Source organism: Chlamydotis macqueenii, chromosome 1, assembly GCF_036417535.1.
Source record: "Chlamydotis macqueenii isolate bChlMac1 chromosome 1, bChlMac1.mat, whole genome shotgun sequence".
NCBI classification, from domain to species: Eukaryota; Metazoa; Chordata; class Aves; order Otidiformes; family Otididae; genus Chlamydotis; species Chlamydotis macqueenii.
Window position 1 is genome coordinate 194,545,214 of NC_141556.1, and position 21,373 is coordinate 194,566,586.

The 21,373-nt window shown below is 42.4% G+C and overlaps 1 protein-coding gene across 1 annotated transcript in view; it reads left to right on the forward strand.

The window, feature by feature from the left end:
• Positions 1 to 21,373, forward strand: part of ATP8A2 (ATPase phospholipid transporting 8A2) — a 302,400-nt gene extending 281,027 nt beyond the window's left edge. The window contains exons 36-37 of the mRNA XM_086739502.1: positions 5,273 to 5,364; positions 14,032 to 21,373. Of these exons, the coding sequence (XP_086595628.1) occupies positions 5,273 to 5,364; positions 14,032 to 14,129 (190 nt within the window). The 3' untranslated portion in view covers positions 14,130 to 21,373. The remainder of the gene's footprint in view (positions 1 to 5,272; positions 5,365 to 14,031) is intronic.

Sequence of the window (21,373 nt, forward strand, 5' to 3'; positions counted from 1 at the left end):
TAAAAGGGAGAGAACAGTATCCTCTTCTCCCCTCAAAATCTAATCCACAGCTAAAGATGACAGGGACAGAAACTTCCTGATCTTCTACGTTTTGTTTAGCCACATTGAATATTTTGCAAAAACTACTACTTTTCCCTTCCCTCAGTACTTCCCTGCTGTCGCAGTGCAAGGATAAGGCGTTGCAAGACATTTCTTCCAACAGGAGCGGAATGCAGGCCAGTCAGGGTTTCTCAGGCAACAAGGTGTTTAACAGAGTGTGTGACAGTGGAAAGAAAGAGGCTGAACAAGGGTTTATCTGCTGCTCCATTTGAAAATGCATATGGGTAGGAGGGAGGCTGTGGGGTTACGGGCAGAATTTCAGCCTAAGCTTTGGAGGGTTTTCTGTTCTAAACCAAGCTGTACAACCTGTTGCTAAATGCGGGAGCAGCACCGTAGCATAAAGGAAACAGTGAGTCTGTACCTGCAGGCAGTAGGGTGAGGGGGTTCATAGCCGTTCAGATGACAGAAAAAACAGCTGCATGCTGTCTTGTCCTCTGGGCTTACACATGGACGTACGTGTTTTGCTCTCTGGGCTTACTCATGGATGCTTGGTATCTCGTACTGAAGAGCCATGCCTCTGCCACAGATTTTTTGCGTGCTTTTAAGGCAGAGGCATAGCAGCTAAGGTATGTACTTCTTTGTTTTATTTGTGTGATCTTTAGCAGCCCTGGTAAGGCTTCACTAGTAGCTCAGTTCTTTCTTCTAGAAAGTGGAAAAGCAGAAACAAACCCAGCAAAACCAAATCATTTCATATACGTGTAGCTGACTGAATTCTGAATAATGCAGAAGGGACAGCAAGTTAAAACCAATGGCAACCAATGTCTTTGCTCATTTGGCGTATCTGTGCTCTCTATCTCCTCTCATAACAAAACACAAACTCATTTCTTAAGAGTTCAATTCTTGCAAGAGAAAGGGGGCTCTGAATTACTTTTTTTTTTTAACTGGACTATGTGTGTGTTTTCTCAGGGAAGATCCAATTTTAAGAGACACCTGCATCTACTTTAACCTTCCCTTCTTTGTGAGCCCTGCTGTTGTCACCAGCCAATTAGTGGACTCAGGAGGATGTTCTGGGTCAAGCTATACCAAGTACTGCAAATCCTCATTAACGCTAATTAGTGCACAGTAGGTTAATTGGTGGTGAAGCTCATCTTTTTTTAATTACTTGAGCAAATGAGCCAGTGGGACCTTGTGGTCAGCTTTGAATTATTCTGTTTGTTTTGATGCACCTTATTTGAATGTGTAAAGCCAGATGTTTGTTGCCTGCATTTAAGGGCTGTTTGCTTTTGTGAGGGATGAGAAGAAGGGAACACAAAAATAAAATGGAGGTCTCTGTTGACACCTTAGAGCAATTCAGATAGGAAAATGGAAGTGTCATTTTATTCATGAAATGGCAGATACTGTTATGAAATAGCATGTTGCCTTTCATTTACCTTTTGATTTGTCATTCACTTAATGAATTCCTGTAATGTTGTTAGCACACAGACTTCCAGGCAGACAGAAGCCATCCTGACCCTATTAGGAAGCCATTGCAACAAAGATATTCCTGACACAAGGTATTCTTTATTATTGATAGCAACTGAATCTGATTTCAGATTACTTGAGTAATGATTTTTTTTTAATCCTTTTTTTATAGTAACCCTATAAATTGGGACATTTTTTATAGTTTTTGCTTTAAGCTACTATTTGTTTTGTTTAGTTCAAAGCATTTTATCTGTGTCCTTGGTCCTTTGTATAATTAGAGATAGATGGTCTCTCTCTCTTATCCCTTCCGAGGTCACTAACTAACCAATTTAAGCATATTTCACTGTCACTTTCCAGGTCACTGACTCCCATAAGGATGTCTGGGTTTGTGATTTTTTTCCATTCTGACACCATTTTTTAGGTTCCCAAGTGTGAACACAGCTATATCTAATATTCAGAGTATGATGTCATGATCTCTTATCCTTTTGCGTTTATGCATCTTAAGATGCCATCCTTAAACCTCATGGGAGGATTTAGGCTCTGACTGAGTCACTGGAAGTCAGAATGAACACTTAAAGTCATGGCTAATGTTTGGGATTGATTTACAAGCAGTATTTCTGTGAGCAAGGCGTAACCTGGTGCCTGCAAGTCTGATGTCGTAATTAGTTTTGCATCAAAGTGTGAGGAAGACTGAGAAGTCTTCACTTTATCTGTTGGTAGCAGACAAAAACCTTTTTTGAAAGCAGGGACTCACTTGGTATCAGTGCAGACACTTTAGTTAAGAAACCCACTTAACTTCGCTTTTCTTTCAGGGCTTGTATTGGGAGATCTAATATCTGTTAATAAGTCAAATATTCATCCATTTCTGAAGAGCTATGTTGTATTTATCTCTATGTATTGAAAGCTCGTTTTATAGTACTTGACTAGTCTTGACCTATAGTCTCTTTCATCATTCCTTGTACTTAAACCATAAATGCTGTAGTTCTGCTGTGAGTTTCTATTTCTCTGCAGAGATAGGCTCCAGTATTTTTTCCCAAATGGGAAAATCAGGTGTCACTTCAGTTTTGAAATTGTTGATTATAATTAGCAACATAGAAGATAGTCTAGCTTTGGCTTCCTTAGAGCTGCAGCATGTCACTTGTGTTCGGAATTCCCTTGACAGCATGCTTTCCTCTGTGCGTTGCATGCAGAGGCCTGAGGAGGTGACCGTTACTGGCCTGTAGCAGAGACCATCCTGTGCTTCATCTGTTACTGTGTGGTGGTAGACAGGCAGATGAAGAATTTCTTCCCAATGCCTTTTGCTGCTGTGGTTAATTCCATTCTCGGTGTCAGAATTTTGTGGCAGATGTTGCTTATTTGTCCCTTAGAACAAATATTTTTTTATCGGTTTAAGATTCTTTTTTTTTTTTTTTTAAGCCATCTGTCCAAAACTACCCTCCAATTCTCCTAACAAGATGGGAAAGACCCTACCTATATTTTCTTCTTCACTTGCAGAAGATGAGCAAATATTCCACTTCTGCCATTCACAGAACAGTGGTAGCTTTAGTGTTTTGCTACACTTACCAGTCAGTGGACTTAGAAGTTACCTAGCAGTCCCCCGCAATCAGCAGGAGGTTGCACAACGCAGCATTGCTGGTTTGCACGTGCGCTAGTAGTAGTTGGATCTGCAGGCTCTCAACTTTGCAGGCTGGTTAAAGGTTGGAGAAATCTCATGTCTTGCTTCGTGCCTGCCGTCCCCTTACCTGGTGATCGTTTGTAGTAAATGCTTTCTGTTATGCTGCCTGCTTTGAGCAGTTGGACACTTCTTTGTGTATGTAGTTGATTTTTTTTTTTCCAGCCAGATGGTCCTTGGGTTTTTAACAAGTTGGATCTTCCAAGATTTTTAGAAGATTCCATACTGTAACCCTAGCTTTCCTGGAAATCTGTGATCCTTTCTTCTTTGAACTCATGCAAATCTCATGACTCGAGAGCTCTTAAAGGTTCTTTGGCAGTCTCAGTTGGTATCTGTAGTTTTGCTTTCAAATCTGTTACCTTTTAAAAAAAAAAAAAAAATATATATATTTTGAAGGAATACTACTGATTGCAGACAGGGAAAGTAACCTGGCATTTCTGTTGCAGCTGTGATTCTGTGGTGCTAACAGAAGGAGGGGAAGAGGCAGTCTGAAAATGTTGATAGTTTGTAAATATTTTAAGGAGAGGTCCATAGACTGTACAATTTTCTAGTTCGGGTGTCTGAGCTTAGAGACCACGTGAAAAAGAGAAGGCTTCCTCCTTTTCTTTCATGGACATCTCATTATGCACTGAACAGGACTGTGAGCATGAATATTACCCTAATGGACTATTAAGTGGAATATAAGCCTGCGTGGCTGGATTATGTGTTATAGGCATGTCAGAGATTCTTTGGTTTCTTTCTTGTTTGAAGTTAGAAAACTGCTTCAATGAAAGGGAGTTGTTTGTTTAAAGCTGTTGTAAGCTTGTTGACAGCAGCAGCTGTGCTTGCTGGGATTTCCATTCCATATACTGAATGTATGTGAATTTGTAATCTAATCCAAGAAATATATCAATGTTGGCATTCAGATGTGTATCCATGTTTGCAGCACAACCAGTGGAATTACTGCTGGTGAATAAAGATGTGAAAGAACAAGCAGGCTGTGAAAATGGAAACGCGGTGTAAATGTGGTGCAAATGGGATAAAGACACCGCAAGGAGCTGCCCTAGCAGACAGATCCCTTCTATGCACTGGCTCCATCTCAGTGGTAGAAACAAGGGTGAGATTGGAAAAAAGCAACCCAACAGCACAGGAACTTTTAATTAAAATAAACTGTAATATCTTTTTCAAAATAATCTGATCTCTAACAGTTATTTGAGGCTCCGGTGCAAGGAGATTTGGACACCTACATTATTTTAAAACCCCACTGAACTTAGCAGGACTTGCATACATAATTGAGTGCTTTGAAAGGTTAGGATCTTACCCATTGTTTGTTTATTCTGGGCATAAAGATCTTGATTAAATGAGTCATGTTTTTAATAAAAATCAGAGTAGAGTGTGTTTCTAGTTATTTGTGTACTTAAGGTGAGAAATCTTGCTAAACTTGCTGAACAGCAAGTTTAGCAGATGTACTGTATTTTTCACCTTAAGTTTGTATTTTCACTTTCTGTAAATTTAGTAATAATTTTTCAGGCCTTTGACAGGAACTGTGTAAACCAAAGGGAGTTTTAATGAAAAACTGGATAGAAAGTTTGCTTTCCAGCATGGGAGGTGGAAATGAGTGTGTTCTTTAGAAGAATTAACTATGGGTCCTACCTTTGGTTGTTTCAGGCTTTTTTGCAGGTGTGATAGAAGCCTTTCACCATGTGCTAAGCCACAATGCTTCGCTCCTTCTCTCTAAGGCAATTTGTGACTGCTGTGATTCATATACATAATACTAAGGAGAAATGTTCTTTTTTTTAGTCTTCCATGTCACTTGATGTTAGACTTCTGATATGATTTGTAATAATTTGTAGGCTTCAAACATTGGGAAATCACAATAATGGCAATATTAGGGATGGATTAACTGAAAGTAAACTTACACAAAGTGGCCTTAGAAAGGAGGAGTTTCCGTTATTAGAGAGTTCTCTTGATAATGTGCAGTTTAAAGAAAGAAAATTATTTTTCATCATATAACCATCTTAAATACTGACGAAGTCAAAGCTGCTGAGTACTTCAAATATAATTGACTGTTACCTTGAAATTACCTGGTTACTCACTGGTATTTTTTTTTCTCTCCCTCAGCGTGAACGAACGTGATCATTTGTTAAAAAGGCTCGGCAGGAAAACTCCTCCGAGCCTTTTCCGTGCTCATTCTGTCCAGCAAAGTGTATCACGTAAGTAGCAGATTGTGTATGCGTGTGTGTTTCACAGCAGTCGGTCCCAGATGAGTGAAGCGAAGGGTGATTATTTTTTAATTAAATTGTAGGTAGAGGTAATCTAGCACAGAGGCTGAGCTGCCAAGCAAGACACATACATTTGGAAGTGGAATTAGTGTATTTGGCCGTAGGCAAGTGGAGCTCAAATGTGGATAATTCCCTGGGATCCAATCAACAGGCCCAAATGACAAAATCTCAATATGCAGGTTCTCTAAATATAAAATCCTGATAGTCTCAAGAATACTGTAAAATCAAAAACTCTTCAGGATAAAATAAATGTTGTGATAAAGCCTAGCTTAAACAGAAATGATTTCTTTAAGAAAAGTCATATTAGCTATGGTTAGCTGAGAATACAGCGATGTTTCAAGGATACCACTTCAGGATTGTGTGTGTTTCTGATGAGGAAGCCATGGCGTGCAGAGCTGCCTCTCTCCTCTTCCTCTTTGTCCTCTGCTGGGAGAAGAGAAGCAACGTCACACCTCACTACTGCTGCTACTTGGAATAAATCGCATCTCTTATTGGTATAGAGGTCATACGTTTATTCATTTTCCTAGAGGAACATGTGACAGTCTATCTGCTGGACCTGATTTTTTTTTTTGTCTGTATTAAAAAGACTTCTACAGCATTAAAAAATAATTGACAGCTCTGTAGGCCAGACACACTAAAGGACTATGCTGTCTCAAAGGTCCAGGCAGTCCAGTCAGCTCTTTCTAGTGGTAAAATGCAGTCTTTTGTGATTAAACTGCTGGTCAAAATATGCTCATCTTACTGAGGAAAATAGCCCCTCAGCGTGCAGTACTGCTACGCACAGGGCAAGCGGCAGGCACTCAGGATTTGGGTTTCATATTGCTGTTGCAGTGAGAAGTGACACCACTGACTGTTTAAGAATCCCAAGGAAGTAAAATATCATTGCTGGCTGTGTCATATTCTGTAGCAGAACTGTTGTGATTCAGGCCATGGAGGCAGGGCAGGGATTTGAGAACCCAAATGCCTGAGGAATTCCAATTTTCCATGCGCAATTTGACTAGAAGGGATGGGACAGTAAGAGATCTGCTAGTTTTTGTCCTCTGTAGAGCTGTTGCAAGGCCATCACTGTCAAGGAATTATAGGGTCTTTAGCGATCAGTCCCATTGCTCCTGGGAAAAGAGGCTGGTGCGTAGAGCAGCCATGTGGACCATGTGCTCCTGCCAGGATTTAATCCTTTGTGTCAAGGAGCCAGGGATGCTGATGGCACCACAGCTTTGGGCATGCAAACACACCCATTGAGATTCTAAAGGCGATAACTGGCAGGAGAAATCCATAAAATGCATAAATAAATTGCTGTCAAAGTAGTCTGCTGCAGAGACTTATCACAGTGCAGAAAGGAGATATGCTAGTGGTGACTGGTCAGATTGATATATGCTTTTAGTCTGATACAATACACCATCAGGTTGTTAGTAGGTGAATAGCTATTGGGAGAGAAAAAGGAGATCAAAGTAAGTCCCAATTTGGATAACCAGCATCCATATAAATGCAAATTATTAAGTCCTAAATGAGTCAGGCCAGTCAGGACAGGTTACTATCAGCCGATTGTTTTTCACATGAACATTAATTTTGATTGTGAAACTGTTAGGATTGAAAGGTGCTTTTTGTGGCATGTCCATGACTCTTTAAAACTTCCATCATCTCTTGTCAAATGTTGTTTTCCAATGTTGCATAGCTGCTATATGTACAAGGCCATGTGAAATCCAAGGCCAACCCTAACTTGTACAACTGTTTACTAAATGCTAGAAATCTTCAAAGTAAAAAGTTGATGAATAGGGCAGTAGCCTTGACATGCTGGGTCAATATCTTTAATCACACTACAAGCTCCCTGGTTTTGAAGTCTTGAACTGTTCATATGTTTCCAACAGGCTCCAAGTTCCCAGCCTGTAAAGGCCACTTTTTACAAAAACTGCTTTTGTGACTTTTACTCAAATCTGACATTGCATATAAAGTAGGAAAATGGTTTGTTTAGTTAGAGCTGACAAAGGCTTAAGCAAATCAATTGTCTTGGTCGCAACAAGAAAGGAAAATGGGATTGTTTCCTAGCACAGATTTTAAAGATGCAGTACTGATTTGAGAGTCACCTTATTTTTTGAAAACAACTGTTTCTAAATTTTTGGAAAGGAAGCAGTGCCTAAATAGCTTTGTTTTCAATGATGTGGAAAGGAAAAAAAACAAACAAACCTCATGGGCAGTTCCTGGGCTACTACTAGTGGTCTGTGGTGGACGTAAAAAGATCATAGAACGGTTAGGGTTAGAAGGGACCTTCAAAGGTCATCTAGTCCAACCCCTCTGCAAGGAGCAGGGACATCTCCAACCAGATCAGGTTGCCCAGAGCCCCGTCCAACCTGGCCTTGAATGTTTCCAGGGATGGGGCCATCCACCACCTCTCTGGGCAACCTGTTCCAGTATTCCACTACCCCCATTGTGAAAAATTTCTTCCTGATGTCCAGTCTAAATCTGCCTCCTATTTTAAAACCACTACCCCTTGTGTTATTGCAACAGACCCTGGTGAAGAGTTTCTCCCCCTCTTTCCTGTAAGCCCCCTTTAGGTACTGGAAGGTGTCTGCACAGCCCTGTACGAAAGGCAGAAGCTCACTCTGTATTTCCTTAGCTCTCTGTTGGTGAGCTAGCCCATCTCCAAAAGCACAGCACAGGACCCTCAGGCAGGATGCATGGCTGAGGTGGTCCCATAATAGCACAAGGCTCTGGCGGATCCAGCCCCAAAAGTCAGGGACAGAGACACACAGGCAGTGCCATCTCAGTGCTGTTACAGGAGCGCCAGCCGGGATTAATCTCTTAAATGTCTCCTCCCATTGAAGAAACTGGCTCAGAGTGGATGCCTTGGAGAGTAGCCTCTCTCTGTCTGGAAGGGTGTGCCCTTAAAGTGTGTAAGGCCTTGCTGACTCTTTCTTGCTCTGGCTTTGTTTTTGTGTTCCTGAATCATGTAGAGCTGTTAGAAGCATGAAAGAAATCTATCTGTTAGCTGCCCTGTCAAAGATCATGTGATACCTTCCTACCAGTATAACTTCTTGGAAGTTTTATGAAAACTTAAAAAAAAAAAAAAAGTTCCTGTTGGATGGCATTGTCATGAGACTTTAGTGGAAGAGTTTTGTACAGTTGTCAAGTCCGTGTGCTAACACAAAACCATCTTAGTGGCATCTTGTAGGCAGCAGTGATGACGCTGGTCTCTGGGCTTAGTGTAGCTCCTAATAAGGGTGCCTGGTGAAATCGAAGATCACCTGGTGCCATCTGCTTTCTAAAGCCTCTTGAGAGTGAACAGGAAATGCTACCAGGGTCCTCTCAGACATGTCTTTGGACCTTTCCCTTTAGTGTACTGTGGGGCTCACACTCGAGGGAAGAAGCAAGAATGACTCCCAAAAGCCCTCCCTTTTGGAGGGTTTGCTGCCAATGAGGTTTTTTTCCAGGTGAGCTTTCTCCAAGTCTCCATCCAAGGTCATGTCTTTTCTTTGCTGTGACTCTGTGAAAGTAGCATCTCCTGTAGACAAGCTCTGTAAATGCAGATGATTTTTGACCTCCCCTTTCCTCCTGTGTGATGGACCTGTATCACCTGTCCCCCTGAGCCTCACGAGCAGGATGGGGAAGAGTGATGCTTCCCACTTAATGAAGGACCTGTCTGTCTGTAAGGAGAGTCCCATAACATCCCTCTAGTGCAGTTTCCCTCCTGGATTTCAGCATACCTCCTGCCAGTGTTAGTTGTCATTTGTCTCAGCATGCTTTTGAAAATAGAGCTGAATCCCACTCTCGTTAAGCGCTGCTCCTGCAAACTCCCCCTGAAACGCAGAGACCCTTGCCTGAATGAGGATTACGGCACTTGGCCCCCATTTCCTATGCTAGCAAAGAAAATCCCTTTGACAGAATATGGTGATTGCATAGAATAAATTTGAACGCAGAGCGTATGGTTTGCACGTTATTAATCAATGGAGAAAAAGCACCTGTCATCTGCGGTTCATTTCACAGTATGGGGGCTGGCGAATAATAAATAAGAATAATGCGTTCATGCTGAGGGCTCTAATCCCACCATTTATTTTCCACTAGCAGACACCTTCCTCTCACTTTTCTGCTGGTGCATTTTGATTTGAAAAACAACAGGGCAGCTACTTGAGATGCTTTTAAAACTCCATTTCCTCTTATCTTGCATATGCTTAAATATAATATACACTCTGTATTTTTCCAAGCTATGTATTTGTTGACTGTAGAGTGGGGTTGCAATCTTTTAAAATCAACTTAAGAAAAAGAAATAGGAATAATTGCTTTAGAATTGGTGCTGTGGCATCTGGCTCTGTTTTCTCCATGCAAATACCAGTAGGTTAGTATCTGGGACGAAAGAGATGGGACCATTTGTCAGGAATGCCTCTTGGGTCCTTTAGAAAACACAGGCATAGCTGTATCAGCAGGGAAATGAATGATTTCTGTAAGCATTAGTCAAAATGTTCAAGATTTAAAGCAGCTCTCAGTTTTCCAGGGTAAGTGGGAGAGGATTGCTGGGGAAGTCAAAGCTGAGTTAGCATTTACTGTTTAACTGGTAAATGTGAACTGCAACATCACAGCAAATCTCCTTGAAAATTGTGCAGAACCAGACGTCTGGCCTGAGAGAGAGTTTGGCCAAGTGATACCCTAACTTCGATTTTTGTTATGTCAGAGAGATTTTTGTTATCTAAGAAGCAACGTTTCCTAAAAGAGGTTTGGGGTTTTTTTAGGTGTGGGGTTTTTTTTGTTTGGTTTGTTTTGTTTTTTAAAAACAAAAGCCTCTCCCATCCCCCCAAACCCTGAAACTTAATTTTAGTAGATTTGAATCTGAATGTTTTTGTCCAAAGACAAATAACATGATGATGAAATGCATTTTATACTTTAGACTATACTAAGCCATAATACCACTGCATGTATGAGATAGTGAAATGCTGCAGAAGGTCAGGCTTCCAGTGAGAACTGCTCTGTTGCTAGTTGGGCTAAACAAACCCCAGGACAGGCAGTTCAGGTGTATCAGAGGAGAGGGCAAGGATAAATCCCTCTAAAATAAATCCCTGAAGTAACTAAAACTGTACGGGGTCCTTCCATGAACAGATTTTTCTGGAATAAGAACACGCTTTGGACCCTTTCTGGTCCTGGTCTTGGAAGGTGTTCCATGTGAGTGGACTGTGGAGCTTGCACAGCATTACTGTCTATGTTCAAGACACACATGTGGAGACAGTTTCTCTAATCCAGCATTGCACAAACCAGAATAGTTGTCATAGTGAACAGAGAGTGTGTTAAATTAGAAACCTAATAGGAGACTAGATTCTGATCTACTGACAGAATATCAAAGCTTTAAAAGAACCCAACAGGATGCTTTTAAAATTCAGTGGCTTGCCTGATAATATCTGGTACCAGTGAAACCTTAGATTAGATGAGAACGTGAATCTCCTCTTAACATATGAGCCTCACCGGCAGATATTCAAAAGTGCTCCTTTCCTCCATTAATAGAAAGTCTCTGAGTACAAAGGTTCTTCCTTCTGCAATGGCCCTGAGTGGGTTGTGCCCAGAAAGGCCCAAAGAAACGTGCTCCTTCCCTGGGCTGCTGCAGGACAGTCAAACAATGAGGGCCTTGTTCCCAGGGCAGGCTCATAGGTGTGGTTTTAAAACCGACGTTAGGGGAAAAGTTCAAACTTCCGAAAAGGTCCTCAGTAGCCAACAGATGGAAAGTTTCATTGTTTTTGGATGGGGTCTGAAAACAGTGGAAATGTAGAGCTGCTTGGGGAGCACAGATGGGGCTCAGCATTGACAGCGTTCTGACTCTGCAAGGCACAGTCAGCTGCCTGAACAGCTTGAAGCTCGATTTTAATTGTAATGTGAATTAAAAAAAATGTAATATGAACTCATCTTCCTGTATAGAGATCAACAGGAAAAGTTTTAAATAAACTGACAGATATTGAACTTCAACTAAATAGAGCAGTGTGCAAGTGTGGGGGTCACAGCCTTTCCCGTGAGGTACTGGCAAAACCCTCATGGCTGATATTTCAGGATGGATCAAGAACATGAGGATGTAAGAATACCCCTGGTATTCTTAACCATTGATTGTCTTTGCCTGCCCTTTTTTTTTGTTGTTGTTGTTGTTGTTCCGCCCCCCACCACCAATGTGGTGAACATATTTCTTTGGCATTTTGCATTGGCTTTGCAGAGTGCTTGGGCTGCCTGGCTGTTTATAGGCCTGTGTCAGCACTGGAAATGAGCAGGTCACGGGAAGATACCTGGGGCGGATGGGCTCCACACGCTCATGCAGGAGATGCTGGATTTGCAGTAGTTACAGCAGTTGAGGAATCTACTGCGCTGAATGATCTTACTGGATAAGTAAATATAGCAAGAGCCATCTTGATGCAGACCAGGTTATGGGGCATGAACTTCAGTCTTTTAAGGCTTAAGCTTGTGATCTTTGACCAAAATGACTTTCCATTGAGAGTTTTGCCAAAAAAGCTAACAGTATGCTGGCCCTTAATGTGGAACAAACCCACTGGTTTTGGTATTTGTTTAAGTGTGAATCCACCCTTTTTAAATGAAAGCCTGTTTTGTAAATCATATTTCCTTTGCAATTATCCAGCATGCACATACTTTTTTCCAAAAGAGAGTTTGCATTTTGTGAACCTTCAACTAGAGGCAGAAAAAAACGAACCTGTATGTCTGTAGCTATATGTATGTTGGCACAAAATTGCTCAAGGAAAATGAACTGGGATGCTGAGATTGGTCAAATCCAAGTTCATCCAGTCCTACAATCACTCGAAGAGGGAGATGTGACTGGAGTTGCTTATGGATGATGTATTTTCTGTTTGCATCCCCTCCGTCTACTGCAAAGACTTCCTAATGTGCTTGTGGTTCAGGTCAGTTAACCTGCTGATAGTGTGCTCTCCTGCTAAGGGAGCATGTGTTCTGCCTTAAGAACTTGAATCTACAGCAAAGTCCCTGTGTCTTCAGAGGAGATATTTGCCTGCATTCTGTGGGAAAGGAAAGAACACTCCCCATTAATTGAATAGTGGTCATCCCTAGTGTTGTGGGATTCTTCCCAGCGGCTCACAGCTTTATAGGAGTTGTTGACCACTCTCCATGTGCAGGTATCAGCTGGAGGAAAAGATCCAGGAGTGCTTGAGCATCTGTGCTCAGTTCACACGGTCCCAACTTGGTTGTCAAGGTGAAGGTTTAACGAGCCTCACTCAGGGGATTGCAGTTTGTTCTGGCTGCATTGAGGTTCACAGGGAGGAAGTTCAGGTGCTCAGCCATTCTGTGACAGTCCCTCTATTTCATGCTCCAGCATTATCTTGCCTCCATACCTGATCTAGTGGGTAGGAAATATTCCCTGAGCCTCTTAAGGGCAGACTCCCAAAAGATATTTGCTAACTCTCTGGGTAGTACTTGGGATATCTGTCCTGCCTTAATCTGTTGCTGCATCTTTCAGCCTGGGGTTGATCTGGGGGCAGGATTTCAGAATTCCCAATGTGTTCCTGCTTCCAGAGATGCTTGAGGGTGATGGAGTTACCTGTCCATGAGCCACAGTACTGTTCTTGGGTTCTCCCAGGCAGAGTTTACATCTCCCAACTCTTGCCTGCTTTCCTACTATAAAGCATTATTTGTTTCTGTATAGCCTGTGACTTTTCCATTTCTCAATTTTTGTAACTGTGCCAACTGTAATCTGCCCTTCTTTTTCTTTCTGGTTACCTATTTACACCTGAAAAAAATCACTTTTCCCTTGGTATCATCGTCTACTGTCCTTTGCTATAGTTTTCTGTTCAGAATTTTCTGTAGGATCATGTCTGCTTTAAATATTGTTTGGTATTTCACCACGTTGGCCCATTAGCTGTTTTACCAGTAAAGTGGTGTTTTGCAGATGATGCCAGAAATGTCACTTGTGCCTTGTCCACAATACTTTAAAAGAAAAACACATGGTAATTTTCATCTGAGTAATTTCTGGGGAGACCAGAGGATTGTGCTAGCTAGCAGCTAAGTTGTGCAAAATAGAGACCTCCAGAGTATGCTTTTTTCTATTCAAGATACGGGTGACTGGCCAAGAAAATAAAGAGTTTCTTGGTGTGATTTGTCAGACACCACCTGAAAACTTGTAAAATAAATAAATAGATAAAATTCCTGAATGGAGTTAAGAGGAAGATGTGACTCAGATCCAGTTGTGGTCTAGACATTTCCGTGTTCCTCCAGGGAAACTGCTGATACCAAGCAGACTATAGAGGAGTCGAGCCAAAATGCAAATTGCTACCTATCTGTTAAGTCTTTAAAGAAGCTCTGCCACTATGTGATATCCAAATCCATCTGTAGCTTGTTAGTCAGGTTATCTCAGAGGGAGATGTTGACTGTGTACTCTAACCTGGCCTGTGGAAGGGAGTAGTAAGACAGAGCTGGCAGCAGACATCCTTTCTGTGCCACATGAGCAATCCAGTGCGCCGCTGTAAACGTCCGAAGCACAGCACAGAAATTAGGATTCTTGCAATCTCCATCATGTAGCTTTAGTGATGCCTAAAACTGTTCCTAAAAATGAACTGTGCCCTTGAGCTGGACTCTAGTGATTGATATTTTTTTTTTTTCCTTCCTTTGCTTTTTCAGATGGGTATGCGTTTTCTCAAGAAGAACACGGTGTTGTTTCCCAGTCACAAGTTGTTCGATCCTACGATACAACCAAAAGGAGAGCAGAAATAGAATAAATGGTTCTTTACTTGATGGGTGGTGGGAATAATGGGATTTGGATCAATGCATCCGCTGTTAACACACTAATGACTAGGGTTGGCAACAGCAGCCAAAACACCAGAGAACTCATTTCTGTGGCCTTAGCCAACAAGTTTCTGTATTCTCCCTGCAAACCTTGAGTACATATTGTGGGGGAAAGTAATTGTTTGAATTCAGTCGCAAAGCTCTGCCTAACATTTTGTTTATGTTGTTATGAAGCATTTGATTGTGCTATGTGAGATGTGAAATTAAAAACAATGTTTTGCCACTATTTAAAACATCAGAATAAGGTTGTTCTGGGGGAAAAGTAGAAAACTTATGTTCCATGAGAAATCAGCCTTTGCTTAATTGGAACAAGGTGCTGAGATTTCCTATTTTGTTGCATACAGACCAAATGCACACGGCTGCATGCAGACCTTAGTCCCTCTAATAGTCACTGTTTACTAATCCGGCTGAAATTTTTAACAGACAATTTGGCATAAAATTTTTGACTGCAACACAGTCTGTAGCTGAAAATGCTTATTTGCTTTCTTATGACAGAATAACACAAGATAGCAGTGAATTACTTAGAATACTTCTTGCCATCTTACAGAATTTATTAGGGCTCTATCTTAGCTTTCTTCAACCCAACTAATAGCTCACAAAGCAAGGATGTGAAGTCAGAGAGCTTGGCAGGGCAGCTGTCTTGAGTGCATGGCATTGTGCACAAAGATGGACTCAAATAGGTGCTTCCTGGTGTATGATGTATTTGGACCTGCACTTCAAATGTAGCCTGGGATTTTCCTCCATTATCCTATTTCCACTTTAACAATAGAACAAAACAGTGAGAACTTTAAAGGTACAATCTTGTCAGATATTGAGAGAGGTTACGTGCATCTGCACAGGAGGCTGGTATTGTAACCCTGAAGAAGTACGGCCCTGACCAGGTGGGATAGGCTTGCAAAGGAGGGTTAGGAAGGGTTTCCACACATGCGTGCACACACATGTACACACACAGAGCTGGTCATTGTGAAAAGACAACCTGCTGTTGTTTGTTCAGCCAAACCAGTCCATCTTCTAGATCTGATCCATCAACAGGCCTCCTGACGCACTCGGAACTGTGAGCCCTGGAAGGAATGCTAGCTCCACGACCTTGTTGTGCCAGTGGGACAGACGTGCTGCTGCATAGATTGGAATTTTGAAAAAAAAGCAAAAGCTGGGGCATAAGTTAAAGCTGAAAGAGCTCTTAGAAAGCTTATGCTGTCCTCCAGACAAGTTCTATTAATTTTAGTCGCCAAGCCATGTTTCTGAATAGCATAAAGTAAATACTGCTGTGTTTTAGCCAGGTTTCATGGTTAATGTATATACTACATCTGTGCATTTAAGAAGTTGGCTTTTTTTGCCCTACTGACTGTCATCTAGAACTTTTATTGATTTAAATATATCCAAAAGTAATTTGAATATTAATATTCATGTTTAGCAAGGAAAGGGAAAGCACCAGCCTGGCCCACTGGCTTAATCTTCCTTAAGGGTTGTGAGTAAATGCTAGCGCTTCAAGTGTTGTAGTTAATTCCCAGTGCCACCTCGGAGGCTTGGAGTCCACTTCCATGTTAAAAAGCAAATTTTGCTCCTGCAGGACCAGGCAGGATTGCTCTTGGATTAGGCTGATGGCACAGAGGGAAAAGTCATCACCTTCTTTCTGCAGTGCTAATGAGACAATTATGCAATAAGGGAAACGTGCAAATAATTTTGCCATAGGCATGAATGTCAAGAGGCCAAGTGTGAGTGTATGTATTTTCTGGGAGATGAGTGTTGTTTAAAGGCGTGAATACTAGTGCAGAGAATAAATAAGGGGTGGGTAAACCTGATCCCAGGAGCTTTTAAATCTTAATGCTGATCTAACCTGTTAAACTCTTTCTTTTATTTAGAAGCAAAATCTATTTAGGAAATGTGTGGTGTAAGCCTGTCCTCAAAACTGCTAACTGTTTCTTCCTTTTGTAACAACACAAGGACTATTAACTTCCCACTGAGACAAAGGGAGATCAGCTTAGTCTTTGTACTCTAAGCCACAGTAAACATTGGAATGTAAACAATTTGGAGACTTTTCACGAGGATACAGAAAAAAAAAAACTTCTAGAAACCTCTGGATAATGAAGAAGGGCAAGTAAATGTGTTGAGCAGACAATAGAAAGTATTCTGGAGTCTTTTCTGTTCTTAACTTAGTGCAACCAAATTTTACAGAACATCATGAGAGATGCTGGGAGGAGCAGCTGTCATCTAGTGTGATTTATTTTATTAGTGCAGACTATGGGCTGTATCATTTTGACCCCTCTGTAAATTGAGGTCAGTGTGTGTCACAAACACAAACCCTCCCTAGAGTGAATAGTGGCTTAGATTGAGGTACATATGTTGAACGTCAGCTCAATGGGAATTACACATGGGGTTTGTCACAGGGCTATACAGTATGTGACACTGGGGCTCGTGGGTCAGACGTTATCATCACTGTAAGGCCTTAATCTCTAGCTGAGTTAATCCTGTAGGGCCCGCCCAGGTCAAGACCTAGCATTCTTCTTGTTCTTTGGAGTCATCACAGGAATTAATGTATAGTTATATGCTGTAGCCTAACTGTTGGAGTTTCTTGTCTTGGTGAACGATGACGAGGTGTATTCTGGTGGTGTGTTAGCAAAAGGAGAATGGCAGCTGCTCTGCATTAACAGAGTTCTTTGTTCATTAACGCAAATGCATGTAGCAGTAACAGCAGCCTTTGAAAGCGCTTTGTGAAAGTGTTATCAACTAGACAGGGTATTGGAGCAGAAGGAATGGGAGCTTTCTGCTTGACTGTCCAGACTTAATTGTCGAGGGTCGATCAGAAAAGGGTTTATGGGGCAACTTTCTGCACTGACCAAAGTGGTGAGAAGGGCTTTGAATATTCAGAAGGAAGTGGTGATCTTCTTGAATTAAACCTTGATCTGGTTGCTGCTTTTTGTGACACCATAATTGCTGCTTGCATAGAAGCTGCTGTTCCTTTAACAATTGCCTAGTAGCAAATTAAAGCCGGCGAGCAGGAGCCTGAGCTGAGCGCTGCTGAGAAGTCTGTTGACGTTTTCTTTTCCTTGACAGGGCTTCAGGTCTTGCTGTAGGGAGCTAGCATGGGAAGTCTGTAATAACTTGTCAAGGAGAAATGGCAAATAACTAATAAAAGTGTCTGAGTCCAACTAAGCTGCTAATGTATCTAAAAATGTGTGTGGAGTTAACATGCACTATATGGACTGTAAATTAAGATAACAGTCAAGCCTTGCTAATCTGCACTTCACTAGACCACACGCCTTTTAGTGCACACCAGAAATGTGCAGTCTCTTCCCCTGCCTCAGCCGGCAGCTAATAGCAGATGCTGCAGGGGAGGCTCCTGTTACCAAGATTACATTATTTTTACAGCATGTACTGGAGTGTGTTTGCTAGGAGAGAAGTTGATGCTCATAAATAAAGAAAAAAAAAAGCTCAGGTGGACCAAAATAAGTGAAATGCAGGAACTGTGGCATGGTCAGGGGCCGAACTGGGTGCCACTTGTCCCTCTATGGACAATCCCAAGAGCTTGAGGTGTGCACAGTCCTTACGCTGTTCCTGTCCTGTGGGCTTATTTTGCCCTTCTGGGTAAACTCACCAAATCTGCTGTTTTGCATTGCCTCCAGTCATCAGTGCAGAGCAGTGATGCCTTATTTACATTCTCCCTTGGTTTTATAAATAATGACTTAATTTCATTTTTAAATACTCTGAGGACTCTACTTTTGCTGTTGTGCCTCACAGCTCAAGTTTGAAGCAGAGCAGCCCTTGAGCGGGTGTTCACCCTCGAGAAGCGCTTCAGATTTGTTAAGTTTCTCCTTAGTTTTAAGGCACTGAAGATATTTTACCTTAGTTTTGGATCATCGCACAGCATCGATGCCTTAAACTTTAGTCAGTTCACAGGAAGAGCTCTTCGTCTCTTGAGTCTAACAAAATACAGTGATGATATTAAATACCTGATATGTCAGAGGATCATTTGGCTGTGTCTATGCTATACTTGATGCATCTAGGTAGCAGTTTGCTTCTGAAACATGGCACTGACCATGTATGTTCCTCAACCTCCAGACAGTTTTGCTGCTGCTGCCCTTCCAGGAAGGACCCGTGTGTTCATGCCACTCCACAGCACCTCGAGCATGCTGAGCACCAAGCGGATCCAGACCCACTTCCCCTACCTTGTGCCTGCCGGGTCCCCTGGGCACAGCCCTGGGCTCTCCCACAGGCAGTTGCTACAGGCACAGCCAAAGTGCCTGACAAATGAGGAGAGTTTTGAAGTCAGATCCAAGTGTTGTCCCTACCTGTAACTCATAATTGTCACTGTGGATCATGTGAAGAAGTGTACAAGAGATGTAGACTCAGCAGGTTATGAACCTGATGACTGGATTTGTAAATGGCCTGTTCCCATCCCACCTGCCCAGTTGAGCCCTATGTGAGGAATTGTGTCACTTGGCAAGTGAGCAAACAGGCAGTGACACTTCTCTTCAGCATGTTGCTTATTTGCAGCTGTGCTGTTCCTCAGAAGCCCTCTGTGCAGGAGCTCTGTCCCAATCTCCCTCTAAAGGGCAGCTCTCCTGCCAGGCTGAGAGAGGCAGTCCTGAGGAGCTGCCCATTCCATAAAGTGGTGTCTTTGTATCTTAGCAGCAAGTGGGACTCTCCCGGCAGTAGCAGGGGGAAAACAAGCTGCTCCAGGAGCACAGCACCTGCTGCTTTGGAAATTACCTGTTCGTACTGATGTGGTTGGGCCTTTGACGTGACCTGAGCTTTCAGATGGGTGGTTTCTAGAGCTTATTCTTCCTGATGCTGAGCCTTCTGGGCTGAGTGCAAGCAATTCCTATTAGAATAATGTTAAACATGTTCTCACCTGTTTTCTGTATCATATGTGAAAGACTCGGTGCAATGTATGGTGAAACCATATGCGTTGATTATTTTTTTAGAGCTTTCTCCTCCTGTATGGCATTGGGGCAGGTCTCCTTGTTTTGATTACACAGTTAACACAGCCCTGTTCCCATGTTATTTTCAATGGTCTTACAGTACTGCTGACATTGACTTCTCAGAAGTTAATGGCTTCAGGAGGAAGAGAGCTCAGATCCTCTTACTGAAAGCTTCATTATCCTTCAGACACCCAAGGGAGCCTCTGGTACCTTTCAGCGCTTGTGAGCAGAGCTGTGTGCCTGGAGAAGACCACAGGACAGGTCAGTACAATAGATAACAAAAGAAATCCAGATGGCTGCACAGAGGATAACTCTTTCCATACCTTTTCATACCTAGCAGCAAGATCAAGGCTTTGAGCCTTGTTTGCAAATGAAAACCAGAAAGCCTGTGCTGCTTGGCCACACAAGTGAATCACTTCTTGGTGACCTGTAGAAAGCCCAGACAGCCTGGCCGGGTTTATCTGGCTGGGGCCATGCTCTCAGATGGGCTATTTGGTGAGGTGGAGAGACAGGGAAGTGAAATAGCTTGGCCAAGACCACTGCTGATGTTAGAGGTGAGGGAAGGGAGGAATTCCTCAGCCTTCCCTGAAGAGCTATGATAAAACTTACTTCTCAGATTCCTTTCTGCGTCTCTGGCAAGGGAGGAAGAGAGCTGTGTTGTGAGCTTGCAAAGCTCTGTTACCTCCTGAAGCTGAGCTTTCTCTGGCACCAAGCTGGGTCCTGGGCTTAGAGAAAGGGAACATGTCCCTGGCAGGAGGCCCCCTGCTTAATGTCCCTCAGCTCTAGCAAGTTGTTTTCCAAGTTATGACAGATTGCTAAACTGTTTACTGTCTGCTGTTGGCCTCGTGGACCCACAGGAATTGCGCACTGAGACTATTTCAGTCCTGACAAGGAATGTCTTTCATGGAGAGTTAATGGGACTTCTTCTTGGGTGTTGCTCTTGGGCAGGTTCCTCTCCCCCAGGCCAGTGGAAGGGGCTTGTCAATCCGAGGACTTGGGTCTTTTTCTGATGGACTGTGAAGCCTAGGGGTTATTTCCTTTGGATTTGTGACCTCATTTGTGGTGTGGACAGAAGGTAAAATAGCTGAGTACTGGTGTGTCTCCAAAGCCCTCTGTTACACATGAAGAAGGTGCGATAAGTTCTCCTGAAGTCTGCCATGAGGGGATCATTCTCCCTCAGCTTCTCTGTAGCTACTGAAGAGCAATAGAAGTGGGTAAATGACAAATTCTGTGTGGGCAAGCCCGGCTCTGGGCAGTCACGTGGAAGTCTAATGATGAAGAGAAAACTAATATATTGCCAAACTGTCACTGCGCATAGCCGGGAGGTCAGCAGCCTCGTGATCTTGGAGCGATGAAGCCGAGGGAAAAAGCCAACATTAACAGAAAGACATGATTGTTTTAAATTCTGACCACCTTACTGGGTGGCTTCCCTGCGAAGATGTTCCAGATGTCGTCTTGGCATAAATTAATCAATTTCAAAACATCTGTGAGGTTTCTTAGAAAACATGGAATTTAACAGACAGTGTGTATTCTCTCGTTTGCTGTTCTGGATGGTATTTTGATTCAGGAAGGGAGTGCAGGCACTTGCTGTTTTTACTGTCAAGAGCTCGTAGACTGGAAAGTTGCTCAAAGTTGTTTCTCAACTTTTTTTTTTTTTTTTTTCAATTTAAAAAAAAAAAAAGGAGGGGGCTCTGGGTGATCACAAGCCCTCTGGGACTGTGTGTGCATGTGTGTGTTGGAAGAGTCGTCCAATTTGAAAACCTCCCCTGTCCCTCCTGCCCCCAAAGTGTAGCCCATTGCGCTGGGAGGTCAAATATTCAGCAGCTTGAGTGACAGGATCTTTAACAGCATCTTTTTCATCAGCGAGCCAAGTCATGTGCCCGCTTGTCTGTCATATCTGTACTCGAATTGCTTAAATATTGTTTCAGATGGGGACGCTTTAATCTGGATATGCAGAGAGGAGTAATGCTGTGGGGGGATGTTTAATTGGCTCCCAGCAGAGCAGCAGTGGTGTGTGGGTTTTTTCTTCTAGAAGTGTTACCATTTTCACGTCCTATTAATGTCCTCTGGTAGTTTAAATACAGCATCGCATTACAGTGGAGTTTGTTTCCCTCCCAGACTGAATACAAATGAAGGTCATTTACTTGTATTTTTAGAAAGTTTGGAAAACTTAGCAAATTTGTAGCTTTGAACAGCATTGTTGACTGTTGTATGTCTGCACAAAAATATTTCCAATAAACCTTTTATTAAAGCAA